This window comes from Eriocheir sinensis, chromosome 3 (assembly GCF_024679095.1).
Source record: "Eriocheir sinensis breed Jianghai 21 chromosome 3, ASM2467909v1, whole genome shotgun sequence".
Lineage (NCBI taxonomy): Eukaryota > Metazoa > Arthropoda > Malacostraca > Decapoda > Varunidae > Eriocheir > Eriocheir sinensis.
Window position 1 is genome coordinate 24,656,480 of NC_066511.1, and position 25,185 is coordinate 24,681,664.

At 40.0% G+C, this 25,185-nt stretch overlaps 1 protein-coding gene and 1 long non-coding RNA gene across 2 annotated transcripts in view; both read right to left on the reverse strand.

Moving 5' to 3' along the window:
* Positions 1-9,324, reverse strand: part of LOC127007046 (uncharacterized) — a 195,852-nt gene extending 186,528 nt beyond the window's left edge. The window contains exon 1 of the long non-coding RNA XR_007760046.1: positions 9,057-9,324. This is a non-coding gene — a long non-coding RNA (uncharacterized LOC127007046). The remainder of the gene's footprint in view (positions 1-9,056) is intronic.
* A 1,693-nt stretch (positions 9,325-11,017) lies between these two features.
* Positions 11,018-24,823, reverse strand: LOC127007051 (rab3 GTPase-activating protein catalytic subunit-like). Its single transcript, XM_050877573.1, has 14 exons — positions 24,612-24,823; positions 22,996-23,179; positions 22,021-22,101; positions 21,643-21,862; positions 21,394-21,530; positions 20,961-21,165; positions 19,825-20,060; positions 19,302-19,588; positions 18,529-18,817; positions 18,068-18,381; positions 17,335-17,478; positions 16,293-16,594; positions 15,088-15,313; positions 11,018-13,842 (listed from the first exon to the last, which is right to left on the reverse strand). Exons 1-14 carry the CDS (start codon positions 24,630-24,632, stop codon positions 13,588-13,590), a joined length of 2,901 nt encoding a protein of 966 aa, XP_050733530.1. The 5' UTR covers positions 24,633-24,823; the 3' UTR covers positions 11,018-13,587.
* Positions 24,824-25,185: the final 362 nt, after the last annotated feature.

A 25,185-nucleotide genomic window follows, 5' to 3' on the forward strand; every position in this document is an offset into this window, starting at 1 on the left:
TCGTTATTGTTGTTATTATTATTATTTCAATTGCTATGACTTACCATTACTATTTTCAGTATAATGATTACCGTCATCATTATCATTATCATTAGAATCATTAGCGTTATCAATATTCGTATAGGCTAAATATTATTGTTATTTTACCGCCTCATCAGCGCAGTGGTTACCATCCTAAACTACAAATCTGTCCTGGGCAGCTGGCGTGCAGCCCACCTGGCTAATCATCCTTTCTTTCGGCATAGCCGATAAATGGATACCTGCGGAAACCTTGGGAAGATAAAGTGTGGTAACTCGGATGTCACACTGGCCCTGTCTCGGGCTGGTTCTCTCCCACCCCAGGCTCTGAGGGCCAACGGGACGGAGTTGAGCACCGCCGCCACGCGCAGCTATAGCGTATGCTCCCAACTTTGCCTTATTTTTTGTATTATTATTTACATCATTGTCAATGTAATCATTATAATAATAATAATAATAATAATAATAATAATAATAATAATAATAATAATAATAATAATAATAATAATAATAATAATAGTAATTAGTAGTAGCAGTAGTAGTAGTAGTATTTTATTAATAATAATAATATTATTATTATTATTATTATTATTATTATTATTATTATTATTATTACTATTATTATCAAAGTTATTTTCATTACCATTATTATTATTATTATTATTATTATTATTATTATTATTATTATTATTATTATTATTATCATTATCATTATTATTATTATCCTCAACAGCAACATTATCATTCTACATTAGCAGCAGACCACTATTCATCATAAAAAACGGCCTCCTCCCTCCTTGCCTCCCTTTCCTCTCACCGCCAAACTTTTCCGGAAGGCCCAGACGAGGGAAGGCGAGGCAGGACTAGACGGCCAGACTGACGGGAGGGAAGGAAAAAGAGGGGAGTAAAGGATGGCGGAGAAGGGGTGGGCAGAGGTTAGAGAGAGAGAGAGAGAGAGAGAGAGAGAGAGAGAGAGAGAGAGAGAGAGAGAGAGAGAGAGAGAGAGAGAGAGAGAGAGAGAGAGAGAGAGAGAGAGAGAGAGAGAGAGACAGACAGACAGACAGACAGACAGACAGACAGACAGACAGACAGACACACACAGACAGACAGACAGACAGACAGACCAGACAGACAGACAGACAGAAACGGAGACGAAGGAGAGGAAACAACAACAAGGGGAGAAGGAGGAGGCATAAGGTTTAGTCTCCGAGGTGGCATAAATCTCCTTGCCAGCCTCTGTTAGCGCCCGTCCAAGAACCACCACCACCACCATCACCACCGCCACCACCACCACCACCACCGCCGCCAGAACCGCCATAAATACCCTCGCTGCTCCCTCCTTCCTCCTCTTCACACGGTGCGGTAATAAATATCAGGTAATACAAGTTCACTTCCCGCTAAATAGGAATATACTGCACACACTCAGGCAACTGTGTATTTCATCTCCAGCCGCCAGGTAACATACTCAGCGCCGCGGTGTGAGTGCGTGTGTGTGTGTGTGTGTGTGTGTGTGTGTGTGTGTGTGTGTGTTCATGTTTCTGTTGGTGTGTTTACAATATGGTTTCCTGTCATTATTTTTTATCTCTTTTTTTTTCATTTACAGGGAGGGGCGTCTTTCTCTAATTTGCCTGAGATAAACGAAGCTGGGAGTCTGTCCACCACCAACATGTGTGTGTGTGTGTGTGTGTGTGTGTGTGTGTGTGCTTACTAAATAGCCCTGCCAACGTTTTTTTGAGCCCCAGACATCAGAGAGAGAGAGAGAGAGAGAGAGAGAGAGAGAGAGAGAGAGAGAGAGAGAGAGAGAGAGAGAGAGAGCAGTCCAATCGTGTTGTCTGACCAGAAAGAAGCAATAGTTGTTTGTTTGTTTTTTTCTCAGGCCACGTAACCATCACCTAACTGGGCTTGAAGAGAACTCGGACTTTACTCTTCATACCTTCATCGGAGGCTTCTCTATATGTACTCTAATGATGTAATGCTCATGTAAGCATCGCTTACTGTTACACTACTGCGACTTCATATGATAATCCTCTTAAACGCTAAGGACTAGTAAGACTTTTGAACTACCGTTTACTATAGGATCAAAAGAAGTTTTTTCTGGTCTATCCTAAGATGTTGGAGTTTAACTGAACGAGGAGTTACATCAGTCCTACATGCCTTCAGTTGTTAATGATAATCGAGAAAAAAAATGCAATGAGCCGCAAAATGCATCGAAGTTGACAAAATTAAAATCAAAAAGTTACATAAGGAGGTGAAATCTTGTGAAAATAAGGGAAAAGATAGAAGATATGAGCAGAAAGCAGTGCGTGCGGGTGTTGGTGTGGGAGGAGTTCTTTGTGTGTTAAGGGTAACCATGTGGTGTGGGATAGGGTGCGTGGGTTGGCGGAGAGAAGCGGCGTGTCACTGGCATAAATTACGGCTTGTTGTTAACCGAATCTGTCTCCCGGGAGGGAAGTAATCGGTCTTCAGGGTGATATCGAAGGAAACATTTAAATTCAGAGCCAGGCAAATCCCGCGAGAAATGAAAAAGATTGCATTTGAGACATTCCTTGATTTTTCTGAGACCCGCAGATGGGTGGACTTGATCGGGGAGATGGATCGCCGTGTGGAAGAAAGACGCCTATGGCTCCAATAAGAAAACGTCGACACAGCGGAAGGACAAATGCAGGAAATATACAAATGGCGGCATGAGGCACAAAACATACCCAGTTACGGAAATACATACACAGAAGTAGTGAAAAAAGACCCTTTACTTCCATTACGAAAATATAACAAAGAGAAAAATAATGCTGAACGTAAACAATTATAACAGACAGAAGCCAAATGCATGGATAGCCATTAAAACATGTTAAATGACTGCAATGACGTAACAATAGAGACAAATGCATTACCTAACCTAACCTAACTTAACCTAACCTAACCTAACCTAACCTAACCTCATTAAACGTGAAGCAAAACAGAGAGATGGCAGATTTCTGTTATGTTATCTTCCTAGGATGACTGCTTCTTTCTCCTCCTCTTCCTCCTCCTTCCCCGCTCCTTTTCCTCCTCCTCCTCCTCCTACTTCTCATCCTCCTTACCGCTATCATATTTACATTCAGCCTCACATTAACAAAATTGACCTGTCCGAAAATTCATATTTTATTTTCATCCCATGTGCATGTTGTTGTTGTTGTTGTTTTTTTGTGTGTGTGCGTTTTATACTGTCCTTTGCGACAGATACCTCTATTTTTTTATTACTGAAATACAATGATTTACAAATTATTTACCTAGTCCATATAACTGCAGTTGAGGATGAACTCTCTCTCTCTCTCTCTCTCTCTCTCTCTCTCTCTCTCTCTCTCTCTCTCTCTCTCTCCTTTTTATTGTTATAAAAATATCTAAAGCAAGGACACGAGCAAGCAAAGTTAACAAGAGCGGTATGTTATTTTTCCTCACTAAAAAGACAACATATTATTCACGACTATCACTTTCTCATCGTGTAAACCTACATCAGACTACCTTGTCAACACGTTCTACAACATACTCATGGGGTGCAGGCAGCTGTATTTTCGTGACTACACAAACAGAAGCAAGTTTCTGTTTTCTTTACATAAAAGCCCAAAGACAATAGCTGGACGCTTTCTGTACGAGAGAGAGAGAGAGAGAGAGAGAGAGAGAGAGAGAGAGAGAGAGAGAGAGAGAGAGAGAGAGAGAGAGAGAGAGAGAGAGAGAGAGAGAGAGAGAGAGAAGCTCAGTGACTCGAACAAGGGCATATACTACTAAGAGGTTGGCAAGCAGAGACGTCCTGACTGAAGCAGAGTGCAACAAAGAAGCCAAAACAGCAACGAGCCCAGCCGAGCGAAAACTACATGCGCGAGGTGTAAAATGTTCCGGCGCCCTTTGAAGTTCGGAGCCTGAGTCACCCGGCGCCTGCATGACCTCTGGCTTGGTTCTGCACGACGGGGGATTAACACGTCTTCGCTCCAAGGCGGCTCCAAAGGGGTGACAAAGCCCTGAGTGGTGCAAAAAAGCGAAGGCTACTCTTCACTTTTTTAATCGTCAATAAATTACGGTATAAATAGTAGCAGTAGTACTAGGAGGAAGAGGAGGAACAATAGTAGTAGCTGTTGTTGTAGGTGTTACTATTGCTGTTGTTATTGTTGTTGTTGTTGTTTTGGTAGTACCAGGAGTCATTACTACAATTATCATGGTTATTTTTATCATCACTGTTATTATTACCAACGTCATTATCATCATACTAATTATCAGTATAATCATATAAAGTTATGGAAAGGTTAGTCACCTAACAAAAATCATTAAACCTGAATGCATAAGCATTGATACGTAGCCATCCTTTCAGCACACTGATGGTCCCTTCTTCTATTGAAAGAGATCCGTATCAGTGTGACTCGAAAATAGATCACTACAAGGCACAAACTACCAGCTCACCACCTCAGCCAATAAAATTCAAGTCTACTGTCACTTTAATGGTCATTTATTACTGCATTTAAGTGAACTCAGTAATTTTCAGCTCGTAATTCCGTGACCCTGTGATTTACTATTGATTTCACGTATTAAATCATTAAAGAAATTAAAGGATAATTTCAGCTCTTAGTTGACCTTAATTTGCAAGGGCTAGAGCAATAAATCTGAATTGATAATTACTAAATCATTACGACGTCACTGAGGAATCTGATTTAACTTGCACAGGTAACAAAAGTGCAGGAAAGTTAGTCTAAAATGTTTCTCAAAATTCCTCGTATCGATACTTCTTTTATCCTAACGTTTATTTGTTTCCTTTTTATCATCTCGCACGCCTCCATCCTGAAATGTTCCCTTATTATTTCTATATCATTAGATAAAATTTATTTCTTATATTTTTTTTTAATTCATCTTTTTTTTTTTTAACATTATCTCGCACGCGGCCACCCCGGAAGAGCTCAACCAAGGAGCGGAGATTATTCCTGTACTTCATCTCGGCCGCCGCGCGTCATCAGTGAAGGCCGCGGGTGTCAAGGAACTGCGACTCCACAAGTAATGGAAGGAAGACGCGAGGATTTGTCTCGGTTCTTTTTCGTCACCAGGAACAAGATGAGGCCAGCCAGTGGCCATGATGAAATATTACAGTGTCAGGGATGAATTCGCGGCTCGGTGTTACGCCCACTTACGGCCGCCTCCTTGGGGAAATCTAGGCAAATGAGGGAGTGGCGGAGCGGCGGGTGGTGGTGGATATGTTGGTAGTGGATGTGGTGGTGGTGATGGTGGTGGTGGATGTGGTTAATATGTTAGTAGCTCGGGCACAGGCGGTATTAACGAGGCCAGCTAGCTTTGAGAACTATACGTAATCACCTTTATTATCACGGAGGTGTCTCGCTCGCCTTATATATTAATCTTGTGCCGTAGAATGTCTTGGTGTCTCGCTCGCCTTATATATTAATCTTGTGCCGTAGAATGTCTTCCATCCCTGGCAACGATTGAAAACGTAATATTCAATGTGAACCTTACGTAATTAGCGGCCTTTATTACCACTGAGGTGTCTCGCTCGCCTTATATATTAATCTTGTGCCGTAGAATGTCTTCCATCCCTGGCAACGATGGAAAACGTAATATTCAATGTGAACCTTACGTAATTAGCGGCCTTTATTACCACTGAGGTGTCCCGCTCGCCTTATATCTATTTGGTGGTCCACAGAACATGTCATGCCATCCGTTCCTGGTAATTACTGTTTGGTATTAGTTTGCTAGATGAAGTAATGCTCAGTATTATTTCCATTCGTGGTTGTCTTCATTATCGTGTCCCGCTCTCTTTTCTTTGCGGTAAGAATGGGCAGATCAGAAGCAATAAATAAAGATAAATATATGATAAATCTACGCATAAAAGGTTAGCAGCACATTACTTCTTCAAAGAAAACATTTAACAAAGAAATATTTCATTAAATCTTTACACGTGTGTCATATAGAAAATGTCTTTCCTTACACCAACCATTTAAAGTACAGCTTACGGTATATTGCAGGTTAACACATGAGTGGTACACACGAAATCACTCAAAATCACCACCGCTAATAACCAGGGTGTAGATTATGTCCTTACTATAGCCTATCTATATTGCCTCAGAAAACGCCTTCCATTCGCGGCAATAGTTAACCTGCTGCCGCAATGTAGCGACTTAAAACACTTTGATGGCCCGCGTTACCTGACACCACCGTCTATAGCGGAGAGGAAGCGGCGGCGAAACACAACCGCCGGACATTACTCGGGAAACGGGCCGACAGCAGCAAGACTACACCCAACGCGACAAACTCCGCGGAGAAAGTTAACCTGTGGCTGTACGTATCGTCGAGAACGCGCCTCGCTGCTCCACTTTTTTTATGCGAGTGGCGGCATTATGTTACCTCGCCCTGTGACACGAACCCCGCGCCACCCGCCTCCCAAGTTGCACCTTGAAGAGGCTCTCTGGTCTCGTTATGCCTTTGGGTGACTGCTTCTTTAACGTCTGAAAGTTATTTTACGTTTATTTTATGGTCCACGGCTCATCACATATTTCAAGGGTCTATTTTTTAACGGACGTGAAGACTTTCTCATGTTGTTCTATTAAATTTCCTTTAAATTATGAGTCGTTTTCGTTTTATTTGCAAGTGTTTTTTTTCTTCCCACGAGACCACATTATCCTCAATACACTTTAGACAATCTTTGGACAATCTCTTCTTTCAAATCTGAGTAATTTTCTCTTTAATTCTGACAATATAATCTTTCTTCACAGAGTAATATTAATGTCTGAAACACTTCGAAATTACATACGCCAATCCGCCTTCGCTCTACCTCCAGCTCATCCTTCATATAGGCTAACACACCATTCCTCTAAATCCACCGCCATCCCTTCCCTTCCCTTCAACCCGTGCCTAAGTTTGTTTGGCCAACTAATAAAGCCCTTGTTTTATTCCGCCATTTGCATGTTATTAAAATTTTATCCCAAGTTTGGGGGACTCAACCACTCTTCTGATGTTGCTACGGAATTTTATATTGGATCGTGACGTTAGAGTAATTCTAGTAGCATCCAATTAAATGTTTGAAGATCAGTTTGGGTGGGTAGGTAAGTACAAACAAGGGTCGTGAGGAAGGAAAACAAAAATTAATAATTATTTAAATGAGAATACACTATTCACCATCTCGAAATTTCCTCGCTCAATTAGGCAACTATCGTTTGCTTGTTTCTCTTCCTTCTTGTTGTACGTGATTAATAAAAAAATATAAAAAAAGTCTACCGTAAAAGAAGCCAGTATATAAGTGCAAGACATGCGAGTATTGTCGTATATGGCAACGTATTGTACGCATTGTCGATGTGGCTGCTGTATTTGGGATAATCGTGAATGACGTTATGAGTGATTAAATTCATCAACTACCGATGAAAACAAACCTTTTGACTCAAGCCGATCACCACGACCAAGATTTGGCTTGGGTGTTGCATGTCTCAGCATGATATCAAAATGATAGAGCGTTTTTCAATATGATAACTATATAGCCTACTCCTTATCTCAAAGTTGCGGATTACCTTATTATTCGTCATACTTGCGTCTCTACTGAAGTAGACCGCATTTGCCATTGCCAAGAGTAATGGAATTAACTCTTGATAATTAGTACAGCAACAAAATTTACTGCACACTACTTCTGGTGTTTTTATCCTTATTTAATAATGAGATAAAATACCAGATAACATAATATATATTCTACGCTCATTTAATGCGTAGGGTCTCTGCCTGATCACTGGGGGAGCCTTAAGATGTTTAGGTATATAAAAAATAAAAATGATGGAGTTTTTATCGTTCCCCGTGAAAAAGTTATATAAACAATAATATTTAACTAATTCAAGCAAAAATTATTTGTATTTATTTACTTTACATTGCTTAGGGCAGAGATATAACTTGTGGGATGAATAGGCTACAGAGGAAAAAAAAAAAGTGTATAGAGGTAGGGGTGGGGTCCTCCAATAAAGGAAGAACGCGATAATTATGGTAGTGTATTTATTTCTTATCTAACGCGTTTCTTTTTTTCTTATTTCAACGTCAGTCAAATTACTTCACTTATTTGAATGGGCAAGAAATTATGTTGACATTCAAAGTTAGAAATGCAAAACTGACCACTTTTGCCTCTTCAGAAACAGCACTCGCGTTAGACAAGAATAACCTTTTTTTGATAGTATTTTAACGCTTACCTTCCCTCCTATATAGCTTAAGCTGTGCAATGAGTCGCATTTCGAACATATTAATATCAATAAGAGGCTAGAACTGGAACTGCTTACCACCCATGAATAATAGGCCTATCGTAGCCTCATAAACACAGTACCCTAGCCTAACATCTACTCCCACCCCTACTACGTGCATTGGACATTTCATCAGTTCCAGTAATTTGTTTGGTATGAATTCTCAAGGGTAACATACACACCAGATGTCACAGCATACAAGTAGGTAAGTAAGCATAGTAAAAATCAGAAAGGTTGAATTTTGAGCGTGACCATAACAATATTGCGTAGTTGGTTGCTAATTTGCATAAGGACAGAATACAAGGTTAAAATGACGGACAATTTACGGTTTCACCCAACCAACGATTTTCTTACGTGGTCATGTTTTTCTGGTGATAGATGTAGTGAATTGCACGATTTTGTACATTATTTCCGTCGCAAATGTCTACTTTTCGAGTTATGCCTATCTGAAGAACAGAATACAAGTTTAAAATGACTAACAGTTCTGCTCCATATTACCCTAATGATGATAAGGTGGTCGGCATCCATGTTACCTCAATGATAATAAAGTGGCCGGCAATGATCAAGGGGGCAACGTTGCCAGATTATCGTATTCACCACATTGTATTTATTACTTTTTAAGCCTCAAACTCTCGTACCTACACAAATAACGATAGAAAATTGAAGTTAGCGTGAAAACTCCTATTTATTGATGATTATTTGTTTGTTTTTGCTATAGTTCTCGGTCAGAAACTACGATAATGCAATGCGATGAGTACGATAATTTGGCAACGCTGCAAGGGGGATGGAATCAACACTTACGGGTCGGCGGGGCGGGGTGATGGCGTCCCTCCACCTCAGGCCCAGCTATAGCCTCATTTAACTGCCTCTGCGCTTCAGTCTTACGCTTATAGACGACACACGGATAGCAGCACGTTTGTCAGTGTTCACTTGTTCAGTTACGTCAATCAAGTCGTTCACTATCACACCGTAAACTCGACAAGTCCGGCCGCAGGGGTCTGGTTACGCCCCTTACGCCGCCCTGACTGCTTCACTGCTTCGGGGCAGCATCAGCGTTACCAGATTATCGTACTCAGAACATCGTATTTTCCTGTTTCTGACCCATAACAATTGCAGAAAAACATCGATAATTAACCATCTGAACTCTAATTGGGATCTTTTCCGTTTGGCGTACAGCGCTAAAATTAATTTTAATATAGATTTTTCTATGTATTTTTGTCCGTAAAATCCGAATATGACAACCGTTTTATGGAGAAACGAACAGTTTTTAAGTTATTTTCCTTTACGTCATGTATATGTGACTTATTTCAGCGGTAAACATTATCCCATATTTTCAAGAGTAAAAAAAGTCCTTGAATTGGATTTTGAAGGTTTGCAAACGGAAAAGATCCATAAATTGTATATAATACTGAATATTACGACTTTTTAAAGTTTGAATTCCTTCAGTAATAGATAGGAAGAAAATAAGTTTAAAGGCAAATAACTCAAAAACTGTTAATTTCTCCAAAAAAATAATGTGATATTCTGATTCTACGGACAAAAATACATAGAAAAATCTATATTAAAATTACTTTTTGCGCTGTACACCAAACGGAAAAGACCCCTCTAATTGTAAATGTATATCGTTATCAGTGTAGGCTCGAGAGTTTTGGGGCCTCAAGCAGACGAAAAAAAGTATGCCTAGTACGACAACCTGGTAACGCTGGACAGCATTCACAAATCACGAAACGTTTAAAGAGCGATAAAAGTCCAAAATCTTGTGACAAAGCCTAGACATTGATATATCACAAAAATTCTGTCGATTAATATTCTTCTGTAAATCACAGTTTGACACTACAATTGAACGTTCGATCCTTTGTCAAGAATCACTACAAGCACACGCTGATGCAGGACACCACAGCTCACAGGCCCGCCTCGCATTATTTTCTTCCTACCAATACAACCAAAGGATCAACCATAAGGTAGTTCTGCATATGACAGCGTTATGCCAAGAGTCCTATCTGAGCAGCCGTCAAGCTTTAAATAATGTCAGAACGGCTGTTTGTACTTCGGCAGGTTGCTGGATTCATACCATGTTTATATAAAGCCCTCCATCACATTCCCATCTTTGATTTTTTCTTTTCTTTTGTGTGTGTGTTTGACCTTGACTTAATAAAATAAAGTTTTACCTTTCCAGTTCCTTGCAAATAGTATTAAAAAAAACGAACCATAGATAATGTAAGGACTGGATGACAATGAAAATCAAGCAAATGGTTTCTGAAGACACATGGCTCTTTGCCTTGTAATAAGCTACTGTTTGAATATCATCCTTCTGAAGTATGTATTTAATTAAGCCGCAGAGAACGACAGATAGATCCTTATTTACCTTTTCATCACCCAATTCTGAGGGTTTATAAATATTTTCATTGTTTCCCAAATAAAGGTAAAGTTGGGCAGATACTCTTTGGCTGCACGTGGCCTTAGTGCTCATTTCCATATCACATTAGTCCTTGAGCCTCTGGCAGGTAAGAACCCGGGCCACAGTGCCAGTGTGACATCCGAGTTACCAAAGTTTACCTTCCCCAAGTTTTCCAAGGCTACCCATTAATCGACCCGCCCGGAAGGGAGGATGAATAGCTGGGTGGACTGCACACCGACTACCAGCAGACCCGGGATTCGAACCCAAGACCGAGGATTTGTAGCTGGTCACGCAAACCACTGCACCATGGAGGCTGTGTTTTTTCAATTCTTCTGGTTTTGCAAATGGAAAAGTAAATGATGAATTACTGAAAAATAATTATATTTATTCATCATAGAATTTAACAACAGCATATATGCACCATTTCAACTCATTAGCAAATCATGGTCATACAAAACCTAGTGTTTCAAAATGGCAAAACATTACTAACTAAGGAAAGCCTGACAGCCTATTGCACTGCCATTCACTCCAAAGATACAATACAGCAGGAGTGTTATTCTCTCTCTCTCTCTCTCTCTCTCTCTCTCTCTCTCTCTCTCTCTCTCTCTCTCTCTCTCTCTCTCTCTCTCTCAGCCTAACCCAGGTAATATGACTATAACCTCCCAGCTAACCATCTGTTTAATTGTTAGGGAGTTCCAAACCTTAGATTTTATTATTTTCAAGGTGAGGATCAAGAAAGACAGTTTTCAGGGGCAGCTCATTGATTTTTTTTGTTCACTGAGGAGCCTCAAGGGGGCCTATTTTGCAGCAAGGAGAGGCTGAGGTCATGCCAAGAAAAAGGAACAAAGATTTGCTTCAAGGCTAAGGGGAGGCTAAGATATTTTTGGGGTGGTCTTGAAGCTCTTCCAAGCTATCTCCCTTAGGTGATGCCACTGCTGTTATATATATTTACAATTATGAGTCAAATAGTACTATAGCATTAATTTCTTTGTTTGTATGAATTCAATATTATTTGCACATGTAAAATATTAATGAAAGCTTGCAATTACTTAAACTCCATAACAATTAAAACCCATTAATAAATACATTGCTATCCATGGTACCTCTTCTTACAGTTCTATGATGATTATACACAGTTGGGGCAAAGCAAGAGATTGATGTTAAAGAGAAATGTAGGCCTGTATAAAGTGAGATGAATATTCAACTACATATTTAAGATTACTATAACAGTAGGAAAATATCAGTCATATTCATAGATCAAGAAAATTTTTACTTCTGATGTTTGCTTTAGACTTTCATATAGAATGCAGGGAAATGAAAATAGCTATAGTCAGTGACACGGAAGCTGACAGGGACAGTCCTTCAGGAATGGACTCAGGGACTTGGCATCATTGCTGGGTGATGGTCTCTGTGCCACTCATTAGCCTGTTGTTTGCTATATTTAACCTGCGGCCAATTCCGTTTGCTATAACATAGCCTACCGTCTCTCACTCTCTGCTACCTCTTTAAATCAAAACTGTTGGTATCTAAATGTAATTATTCTTATAATTGTTCTTCTTATGGCAATCTTTATGGGAAGGCAGTGGTTGAATGGCCAGCATGCGAGCGTGGTGAGCCCATGGACCTAGGTTTAAGTCCCACTGAAACGCTGATTTTTCAAATCATCGCCAAGTGGCAGAAAATTACCCACATGCTTCAGTGACTTTGTTCAAGAGGAGCACCGGGGGGGAGCATGGGCCAAGCAAATGTCATATATCACAGCAGTCACTATAAAACAAAATTCCTGGATTACTAATGGGCTGTGGTTCACCCAAAAGACCCCTCAAGAAAATGCTATAGGCAGCACACATGAAAAAAATATTACCCACAAATAACGACATTTCAGGATTAATGATAGCACAATGAAGGAGAAGAAAAGGTTCTTGCCTTCGGACAGTGTTTGCGTTATGACTACATGGCATCACTACACATTATGACTAAGTCAGGACAAAAAATTTACCAAGAAATCTTACTATAAATGAGGTAACGAATGACATCATGTAGATTGTAGCCTAACACTTTGTAATAGTAGAAAAGTAGGGGAAAAAAGTCTAGCCTTAACAGGACTTGAAAACATTAAGCGCTTCAGTTGCTTAATTTTACGTGCAGTTCCGACTTAGTTTTGTTATGAATGTCATTTCAGATTTATCTATAATAGTTCAAAAGGCACATATTTATCAATAAAGATATTATTGCACTGACAGAAACTATTCTGTCAGTGCAATCAGTTACTTTACGACTCAAAGAGGGTTTTGGTAGGAATAAAGTCAATTTCATGCACGTTAGATCAAGTTAAGAATTGGCCAATGAGCATGCAGTATCATCACCCAAGCGATGATACCAAGTCCACATGTCCCTCCCTAAAGGATCATCCCCTCCAGCTTTCGTGACACTGTCTATGGTCAAGATGTTCCAGTGGACACAATAAACAAACTGAAAAATCCAATCATAGGTGTTGCTTTAAAATATTTGAAATTTCATATAGGAAGGCTGAAACCACTTCATTGATTTGAAATAGGCGAGCATGAATAGTTAAAAGCATAAATGAAATACTTATACATTCAGAAAGATGATTCATGTAAGAGCTAGGTATTTAAATATATTGGATAAGAATGGAGATGCCTGACAAAAAAAATCAGACAGCAACAAGCTCTACAATGCAGAAGAAAATTGTGTATACTTTGAATTAAAGGAAAAGGTTAGAGGGACATCCTTGCCATGGTCATTCCTTCAGTAGAAATTCCCAAGCAAGAATCTTTCTTTTTATTAGGTAGGGTGAACAAAAGATTTTTCAAAAGGGAAAACACTGTTATTCCTCTATAATGACTATTTCAAAATATCATATGATATACATACCCGGAAGCTTTATAATAAGACTATTAACTAGTGACTTTCTCAGCTAAAAGTGGTGTCTTGCGAAAAAGCTCCAGTGAGACGGAATTCGTTTGGAAGCAGGACAGCAAACATGCGGTGGGGCACTGGACGGGAGTAGGTTGTGGGGAAGGGCACCAGCGTCCTCAGGAGGTATTCCCTGCCCATGGGGCGCCCTAGCTCACTCACTGCACCACTTAAGCCTGAGCTGCCATATGACTGCCGGTGCTCCAGGTTTGGGGACTCCTCTTGAGGTGAATCATCCAGCAACAAGGATGCCTGGATGATACAGAAATATCAGGAAATCTATACCAAATTATCAAATAAAAAATAAACCATCATCATCTTCCTCATCTGTATCATCGTCAAGCTTATGGTTTTTTTCCATTATTGATTGAAACGTTCAAATTCAAAGCAAAGTTCAACATAGTGTTTGTAAAAGTCAATAACCAATGGTATACATTCTGAACTGCTGGCAAGCTTCTTAACTAAGGGTGAATCATGAGGCCAACTCTAATGAAGTCTATTGAAGCATGTGATATATTTATTGGTACACATAATGCATGCATCTGCACTGTGTTTTACAGGAGATTAAGCATTCATGCCTCATCACGAGGATTCCTTGCAGAAGCAGGAATCTGTTACACTCTCCCATGTGCTTTCCTTTTGTTTAGACTTCATTACTGTGTGTTTTCACTTTTTTTTTTTTTTTTTTTTTTTTTTTTTCGTCTCTGCCTATTGTGCCTGATGGTATTCGAAGTGTTTTATAGTGGCGCCATCAACAGCATTCAGTTGGCAAAGAAATACAAGGAGGAAAGGAAAGAAATACTGAACTTTACAGAAGACTACAGCAGGCATACAGTTCTGTATAAATCAAATTCAAGGGGCTACTGTAAAAGTCAAATGAAGAGATCCCCTTAAAAATTTAGGTTCCAAGAACAACATCAATGTCTCAATAGTGAAGACTAAGAATATGACAGAAGGCCTTCCACTATCATTCTTATGTAATTCATAAACAAAAAAAGACCACCACATAATAAATCATGCAAAAAGGTGAAAATTCTCCCTGTAAACTATCCTTTGACCATTTTTTATGTAATTCTAAGTACACATCACTGACACCAACACCAACACGGAGTGCCAATGACATCTTTGTTCAACTCTGTGGCACCAAGTCCACCATGATGCATTCAGTTTGACTCTAGAAGGCATGTGCTAAGCCTAGGGAAAAGAGGCCTTGTTTGGACACACCACAATAAAAGAATGGCTGTGGGATACCAAGAGACTTTCAAAGACACTATAGTAACCTTGTGAAAAGTTTTGGTTAAGTTGTATATATGGAATTATGATTTTCCCTTGATGCCCTTTCACGGATCTCAATAATAATAATAATAATAATAATAATAATAATAATAATAATAATAATAATAATAATAATAATAATAATAATAATAATAATAATAATAATAATAATAATAATAATAGGCAAAAAAAAGAGAAAGACAATTAAACTGCATAACTCACCTTCCGAGCTTGTTGAAAGAGTTTGCGAATGGCCAAAGCAGCAGGTCCACGAGATCCTCCTTCTAGGTTGACCTCAGGGGAGTCCAGAAGTCTGAGTACTAAGTCCTCAAGATGCTGAGCAGAGTCCTGTGTTGCTGCGGCATCTCCCAGTATTTTGTGGCGAACACTCTGGGCCCGTGCCACGCAAACTTCTACTTCTGCTATCTGGTCAATTAACTCTTGATATCTAGTGAAATAAAATGAAATGGAATTATAATAAAACGTAGATGACATTGTTGTTGTTTAAGTTTTGTCAGTTCGGTGACTGGCTGGGCTATGTAAGAGCCCTGATAGGATGACAATGCAAGCTTACCATTAAATGAGAGTTACAGTACACTAAAAACTGCTGTCTGTTCCTAAAGTCACTGTTAGATATATGGCTTTATACTTATTGTTGGGAATAGCAACAATAATTATGATAATGGTAGTGGTAAGTGAGACAATAAAGATACTGATTAGATTGACACCACATTGGAAAGGGAAGCTGCTTATTATCTCCATTTTGCTTATTGTCTTCATTTTACAGTTCATATATATAAGTCTTCACAAAAATAAGAGAAACTACAGTAAAAAGAGAACTAGTTCCATGCCATACTGAATCCACTCCATTTTTACCGTACTATATCTGAACTAATCTATTTTCATTTCAAGTGTGGAGGGTACTCAATACAAATAATGAGTCATGGCCAGGAGAAATGTTCAAATAAAATATCCTGCATTGTTCAAACTTATTAGTACAAGGGCCACATCATTAGATCTTACATTGCTTTGCAGACCAAAGAAAAATATCTAGAAAGTCAGACATGCTTTGTACCTCTGGCCAGCGGTGGAAATAACTTGGAAGGGCAAAGTGTAGGTCAGGTGAGCTGCCCAGTCACTACCACATCCACACTCACCCAACCACATCCATACAGGCATAGTGAGTGTAACTAGCTTATGCTTGAGCGAGTGTACATTACAATGGAAACATGAGTGCTTGGAGACTGTAAGCCTCCAAGGCTGAGCAATCCAGCCATGCTAAACCTTTCCACTAAGTTTCATCAAGCTAAAAAACAAACACACAAACCAACTAAATTAAATAACTCCCTCATGACTGATACTTTATAATATGATATCACAGACCTTTTTCCTTTGTTCTATTACTAGTTACCAAAATAATCTCTTACTTATTTGTATCAGGAGGCTGCCGGGAAAGTCTGACAGCCCTCTGGGTGATCACATCCAAGATTGTAGCCAGAGAACTGCTGTGACATGGCTGTGGGAGACTGTTGGGAGAAGGAAGATCAAAAAGCAGCTTCTCCTCAGCAAGCCGGCATAATGAGGCATGGATGATGGTGGGTAGAAGGTGGCAGCACAGGGTACCTGGGCCTAGTGATGCCAGCCAGTGTAAGACTTGTTCAGCTTCTCGTGTATCATCAAACAGGCGCTTCTGACGTCTTGCTGGCACTGGCTTGGCATTAGTCCACACCTGAAGTAATCATTGAATCCCTTTACATACCAGTGACAAAAGAATTTGCTTATATTCATTAGATGATGGCTAAATATAAATAAAGCCTGCCTCTGCAAGTGTGGAACCAGGATGAAGAATGCAAGGAAAGTGACCAGATAAAAACAAAAGGAAGAATTTCTTTGACAAATCGAGAGAATGAATGTATCAGTTATTTCCCTTTTTATCTGAGAGCAAATGTCTGCCTCTTATGTGGGCAGGCTGTGAGTGATCATCCAGAGACAATGAAGATGAATTAATCATACATAGAGTTTGGTTCAGGGCAACAGGGTGTGAGAATCTGCAGTGTGGTAATTACTCTTTTGTCTTGATCCTCCTACACTGCTTTTTTAAGTTTATAAAGGAAATGGAATAGCTAATGAATTGGTGAAATTAGAAAATGAAATTAGAATGGGAAGCAAAAAAAAAGATTACCTACTTATGGAAAACTAAGTTTCAATTGTTCAGCAAAGATAATAGTATTTATAGATAAGATACATATCTAGTTTATGACAAACATTCTTATCCTCTACTTATATGATCACAGATGAGCCCTCAGCATGATCATGAGCATCATATCTTTGAGTATTATCATTACAAACCTAATGTCATACTGCACAATTATTAGTTGATAGTTACGAATAATAATTTACTCAGTAAATGTTCATTTTCTAAATCTTCAATGAAAATTGTATCATGGAAAAAATCAATTAAAAACTTACTTCTTTCCACATGTTTCCAGGAATTTGCATTCTTGTGCTTAGACTGCCCTGTGGAGGCTGGTTGGGATCACCCACTTCTTCTATCCAATCTCTGGGTGAATACCATCGAACAAAATCTTCCAGCACAGCCCCAGGGTTGGCAGCCTGAAAATACATTTTGAATACAAATAGGACGGCCTTTTGATATATGCTACATAATTATTTATTGAATGTTAAAATCATGAATAAGATAGCAAGCCAAATGTTAATGGCAAATGTATGATAGGAATAAGCTGCACACTTTCAAGAAAAGACTTAGGAGAGTTTGTTGAATGCAATAGAAAGGTTTCCAGGGAAGATGGTCATCATCTTCATGAAGTCAAACAGATACTAAAGTAATTAACGTACATTAAGGAAATCATTATGTAGAGGTAGTACATTTTTCTCTTTGATACAATACAGTTAACTTGCTACAAGACTTTCAACCTTTCTTTAAGTATGACAAGGTACATAGTTATAACAACAGTGGCAACAAAAAATGTCTGTAAATTAACATGTATGAAATCCAAACTATACAAACAAAAGTGTCATTTTGACATGTGTTCCCACCACCCCCAGTGATGGGAGGGAGTTATCTTACATCAAGCCTACACCCACACCTCCATGCTCTTCAAAAAGGCAACAATTGCATCAGTACTCCTAAAGCTATTAATCCCAAGAGACTGGTTGTTCATCACTCTATTGGCAACTGTACCTTGAAGGATTCCATGTCTGACAGCAGGGAGGCAGACATCATGCGGGCACGTAGCTGGGAGCCCATAGCATCCGTCCCTAAGCGCAGGAGTACTCCAGCATGCTCCTCAAGCCTGTCCTCTGTCATAGGTGCTGGCTCCTGGGTGAAGGGTATGTACAGTGGATCGTTGGTCTTGAGGAGACGCAGCTTGCCGCACCGTTTGATGCGTCCCTCCGGCTTGTCCCATGAAGAACGACTACCATTGGATTTTTCCTCCTCTTCCATATCCTCATCACATTCATAAAACTCATCTTCATCATCAGCATCCTCATTACCTAAGTAAAAAAATAAGCATCCTGAGACTTTCCAAAGATCATCTTCCATGACAGAATGATGACCAAATACAAAAAAAGTTTAATGAAATGTTTCCAATTATATTTTTCACTCAATATTTACTTCATTTCCATTTTTACTTCCCTTACTTGATTTAGATGAAGAAGATTGTTCCCTGGCCTTCCTACGGTTGATGCAGCAGTTCAGCATCTGAAGCTTCTGGTGCAAAATAGTTGAGGCAAGGTCTGGGACTCCACCCCCCACCCCTGGAATGATCACTGCATGGTCCCAGCGGAACCTCAGCTCCAACACAACCTCATGCCAAAGATGTGCTGCAGCAGGAAGACCTCCAAGAGAGTGGGCAACATGGCACAGCACTACAGCCAGTCGCCAAACCAAACCGTCAGCTCCACTACTCTTCATGTTGCTTAAGAGGGCCTGGAAATGTGTAGAAAATTAAAACATTTCATCTTACTAATTCATAAAAGGATGGTTAGTAGGTGACAATGGTCTTTTAATTTATGAAAAGAACTAAGTAAGATTGATAACACTGCCAGCTGAGATCTGTTAAACCGAATTTGTAATATTTAAATTAGACAAACATTATGTATAAATAATTATGCAGTCCACTCGATGTTGCTCTTTCATGATAGATTCACAGAATTGTTGACACTCCACTCTAGAATGTATTGTTTCACATTTTTTTCTTCCACTGATGGTCTTCAAAGCATGAGAAAGGTACTAAAGAAGGACCCTACTTGAATTCCTAATGTACATCACGAAAATTTCATACATAAGCACTACGGTAGCAATCACAAACAATCACATTCCAAACAAAAAGGTTTCACACCTCTTTTGACGAATTCTTTAGATTTGCATCACTGCATTATTGACTAAAATCTTTGGATTCTCAAGCTCTTACCTTCAATGGATGGTCAGCTGCTTCTCCTCCTGTTGTCAACCATTCTGGCACTTGACTCAAAGTGCTTGGGTAGGGAGAAGTGGGGTCGTCTCCCTCGGCATCAGGAAACAGGTAGTTCAGTATGGGAATAATGATGTCAGTAGGTATGGGATTGCATTCTCCAGACTGGGCACTAACAAACTGGCGAGCCCCTTTATGCCCCATGCGCACTCGCCCCACCACAGAAGACAGACTCGGCACAGATGGTTCTGTCAGACGGTCCAGAGCAGAAGAGAACATGGCAATTTCTGAAAAAGGACATTATTTACTATTATTTTTAAGACATTTTCATGAGCTTTAAATGCTAAAAGTTACTGTAACTTTGTAAATAAGTATATTGAGAAGGCTATGATTCATTCCACCAAAAACAAAAAAAAAAGTGAGTGAGTGTGTGTGTGTGTGTGTGTTTCACATAGCAACAATCCATACAAATGAAAAAAACATGCATTGTAGAACAGTTCCAAAATAAGAACAAGATTATTACCTCCTTCCACATCTTGAGTGTAATCTGGCCCAAGTATCTGACTTATTGATTGGTTGTTCTTACAGACATGAAGAAATTCTGTCAGATACTCAGAGAGAAGGCAGGGTGGGGAGGTGGCTGTGACTAGGCGAGCAGTCCACAAGGGAGCAGAGCCGGGGTCAAGATCACTGTACACGTCACTGTCCACCAACACATCTTCAGTTACACATGGCCATGTGGCTGATAAGTGTAACTCACTGCAAGTTCAAACAGGAGATTTAGTGCCTCTAAAGGAAAAAGAAAATCATTATATTCACCATCATCTTTACCCAATCTCCTGTAAAAGGCATAAAAACACAGAGACCAGCAAAGGAAAAGGACACAAGTCATTCATCAGGTTTTCAGAATAAAAAGTTACAGCTCTAATCAATAGTTTCAGGCATTTATTCTGCCAAAAGCCTCTTTCATTCCAGACAATCAGTCATGACCTCCTGCTTCCTTTACTTCCACTCACACGCACAGGCAATGTATGTTTCCTTATATTAGCCACCACCTTCCTTTTGCCTGCTTTCGCCAGCAAATTGGCAGGTAAAGGTTCTTATTACCATTTTTCCCTTCCAATCTTTATATATGACTGTAACACTTCTGCATTTCATGCCTCTTTATTATTTGTCCAGTCATTTATAGATATTTTGAACATATTCCTTCAATGTTTTTTTTTTTTTTTTTTTTTTTTTACTATGAAACCAGTTTTTGTGGCCAGATAGTGGTGGGGCCAGCTGTCTGGCCCAGCCTGTTGTGTGTATTATGGCACATCTTGCTGTTTATATTGCCCCTTTATGCTCATCTTTTCATCCTTTTTTTTTAGAGATTTTAGTCTGGGTTGATAGAGTCTCTTCAGGACAGCCTGTTGTGTGTGTAGAGCCACTTGGCAGTGACTGAAAATCTGAAATTGTGGGGGTGGGGGGGGCTAACTTCATCGTCTCCACCACTCTCCTGTTTTCACGTCTTTCTGGTTCATGCCAAACAAAAAAATTACTTCCATTTATAATGCAAGAGGAAATGCATGATACACAATAGTGTGTGTGTATGTAAATTAGGTCCCCATCATGCCTTGGAGAGAAAGCAATGATAGTTATCATAAAATATGAGCATACCTTATAGGGTCACTTAAAGCACCAAAAGGCAGTTTCCCCAGATCAGAGAAGCCAACCTCAGTAAGTGTTGCATCAAAATCTGGAGGCTGCTGTGTCCAGAGGGTGTGTGGCCATTCAGTGAGGACATAAGTGAACCTCACAGACACCAGGACAGGTGGTGAGGTCACACAGCACTGCAACTTATTCTTGAACACATCTAAGAGCCCTGGAAGACATGAAATATATAACGTGTGAATATTGATAAAAAAAATATCATTAACCCTGAATGCCCATGATACTCTATTACTTTTTTTCACTGATATCAGATTGAGCAGGCATTGCCATCCAGACCTCACTGAAATGTAAAAAACTGCTGATACCACTATTCTGCTCCAGACAACACCTCCATACTTAATTTGTATTGCACTCCCTAGATAATTGTACAGTGACTTACCAGCAAGATGTGTACACTGGCGGGGAGGCTGCCTGAAGTGCACCATGTCATAGTCTGTGCGTACACCTGACCCGAGCCCCACTCCATGGTACATTTTTTCATTTGGCCGTAGAATTTGTACAAATATGGGAACCTGGCTACAAAAGGCATTCAATTAATGTTTTACCTAGTAACTGCTAGCCAATGAAAGTATATGGTAAAAAATCAATATGTTTAAATACATTAAACATCAAAGACATGTTATCTTACCAGTTTGTGTTATTGGCTGCAATTCCTGCTGAGGAAAGCAGCAGCTTTGCTTTTGATGGGGACATAATGGGATGACTTGGATTTGATGGGCAGATTGTAACAAATTCCCGGAGGCCATACCAGCGTACCAGACAATGTGCTCGGGCTGGAAAGTCATTCTCTCGATTCATCATATCTTCAAGTGCTCTTGGAAGCTTCTCTGCTTCTTCATCATCAGAGTCTGGAGTATTTGATTAATAAATAAATAACATTTCTGAAGGGTGAGCGATTTTACATTTAAATCCAAATATTTATTGACTTCCCTGTAGTTCAAAGACAAAATCATACTTCACAGCTGCTTTACAGGCAATGCAACTCAGCACCAGCATGCAGCCTTACCAGTAGTTGGCTCAGACTCTTCAGGTGGAGACTCAACCGTTTCACTGGCAATACAGTGATGAGTCATCTTAAATGGAAAATCTGAAAGAAGCAGTATTTTCTCTTGAAAAATAAAGCACAGTACTACTAAACTTATCTATCTCTTATCAACATTCTGCAGGCAATGAGTGACTTTCTAATATTGACCTGGCACCTCTGTCAGCACTGGGATCAGGTCCAGACCCCAGTCTAGTCATGTAAATACTATAATCAGTAGCTCACACCTTGGCAAGATTTGCAAATGTCACATGACATTAGAATATCTAGGATACTCATTTAGATAAGATAGATGACAACATAATACATGCTCCATAATGGTGAGCTTCTCTCAGAAGTAATATGGATGCAGGTACTTCCAACACTTCTCCCCTCTTTGTAGTCCCCTCCCTCAAAAGTTCTCTAAGTTGAGCTGTAAACCACTTCAAAAGCAACTGTCCCACAGGGAACACAAATATCAAAGTGCCAGCACAGCCTTTTCAAACCAGAAGTGAGTGGAGTGATGGAAGGCCAGTGAACATCTTCAACCTTAATTAATGTGAGATGAGAGAATGCTAGACAACTGTAACACATGGTGTTGATTATTCATATGTAAGTACATTAAGAAGCACTATATCAGTCATACACCCTCTTGCATAGATGCAAAATATTGACCTGATTAGGCTCCTGGGTCCTAATACAGCTGCCACAGGTAGCAATCGAAAGTCACCCATTGGGATTAAGAAAAAGCAAGAAAAAAATAATGTATGACATAAATCTTAGCTGATAGCCCTTATTCCATACTGAATACAAAGAAAAAATATTTTTCACATAAACTGAATAACTATCTCATTATCATAATATGTGTACTGTGTAAACATAAAAAATAAGAAAAAAGAGGCTTATCTAAATATTTCCATATGTAAATAAGAAACAATAAAACTTATTATATCAACACACCAGCAAATTTGACAACAACATTTCTTTCACTCCATTTTGCAGTGGCTAGCTGCCCCTTGGTTAGTGGAGAGAGTTGCCCCTCTCCAGACAGCCTCCACTCATGTATAGCCTCCTCTACTGCAGCAATGAAGCACTCCCATTCTGATGCAGTGGTGAAATCAACAATATCAAACACTTCTTGATCCTGAAAAAATTGATGCAACATAAATAAGAATAATGTATGAACACCACTTACTAAGAAAATAAACTATCATTCTCATCCACTGGAAACATAATTATTTTGTACAAGTAGGCTGGCTGTAAAGTGACGAGCATCATGCCATCAAGGTAAAATATTATTCATCTTTCCTGTGGTTAAAAAAAAAGGGGTAAAATTCTATTGTTTGCCCATACTCCCCCCTCCCCCCATACAAGCCTGGTGACCTGGTGGGAATGCGGGGTTTCTGGTGGGGGACACAAAATCCGTCGCATTCGCGCATTTTTTTAGTGGGGGGGGATAAAACCTTCCTAGATCTAGGGAAATTCCCTAAATTTAGGGAATTTTCCTCCCACCATCACTAAAATAAGCGTTTGCGACGAATTTAGTGTTTCCCATACGAAAACCATGCACTCAGTGGATCCCTAAGCTTGTTTTGGGAGAGAAGCATAGTGAACCCACCAAACGATGCTCACCTCACCATCTGGCGTGGCACCGGCGGCCATCTGTGCTCACATAAACTGCCTCCACCACACTCATGCCCTCTCACTAGTAGGTTGTCACCTCATCGCAAGGTTTCTGTCCTCCAAGTAGAGTCCGTGGCACCAAACACAGTGTATCTTCATTGTTTATCACTGACACAAGTAAAACCACCGGCTAGCCAGGATTCATCCAACACCGTGCCTTTAACAATACTGCGGCTTGTGCAGGAAGTGCAGGCTTTCGAACCTCTTACCCGAGCTGTTCAAACACGTGAATCCTTACTGACCGGATTTTGAATCTGCTTCACGGGCTCGTATTCCCAGTATACAAGGTGATTGTGGATATTGACTCCGCGCCTCCAGAATACGATAATACGCCTCCATATATCATAATAAAAAAAAAAAAGGTACTTAAAAGTAAAGAAGCCGAATTAAACCCCTTCCCCCAACGATCTTGGGGGACCTGCGTGAACTCGGGGTATTTGGGTGAGGGAGCATGTTTAAACTACTTCAACCGAACTTTACGACCTGCTAACGAGGGGGCTTCGCCTCCCTCGACCCCCCTGCTAGCCAAGGTCTCTCTCTAAACACCTTGGTTACAGCAGCCCAGTGATCACCTGCTACTTAAGTTTACAAACAGCATATACAGGAGGTAAAAGGATAATCTTACTTTCCTATCACCTCCTATTACCTTGAATCAGCCAGCCAGTGAGGCATCTCCTTCCCTCCCTTTGTCCTTCCTTTCACCCCGACAACCAGCCAGTCACCTTCCTCTCCTGATTCTTCCAGTCAGATACTCCCTCCTGACATTATTTTTAGATTTCTGGAACTTAGTGATGGTGCCCAAAGTTCTTAGAATAAATTCATCTAGAGGTTAGTGAGTGATAATCGTCTAGGATATGGTGTCAGAGTCGAGATGATCATTATATATTACTCACGCCTCCGTCCTGGGGCCCCATGGCTGTGAGCGGTTGTTGTGGTGCAGGCCGGAGTTATTATGCTCTTCTTCTTTTTCAGTGTTTCAGGGGCTGGCCAGGCGTGTTATCATACTCTTCTCTGTTCCTGGACCACTTGCGACGCACCAACAGCTGTGTGCCCCGCCCGCCCAGCTGACGACCGTAAACACTTCTTCTTCTTCTTCTTCTTTTGACCTGTAACGCTTTGTATCGCTCAACGTTGCCAGATTGTCGTACTCAGCAGCTTATATTTCCCGACTTCCTACCCAAAAACTGTCTTCTGGGCTTCAATAACGAAACTCATTTATAGTTATCGTTAAAAGAGTTAGATCCTGGTGTTTCTTGGCAATAGTTAGGTGTCAGAAACCGGTAAATGCTAAGCTCTGAGTACGACAATCTGGCAAAGGTGGTATCGCTTATTAGGTCCTCCTCTCGTTCCTCTCTTTTCTTCTTATTCACTCAGGCAACGCATTTTGGAGGACTGCCTATACGAAGAAAACTCACCATCAGGAAAAACATTAGTAATTATAAACCACAAAAAATGGAAATCCTTAAC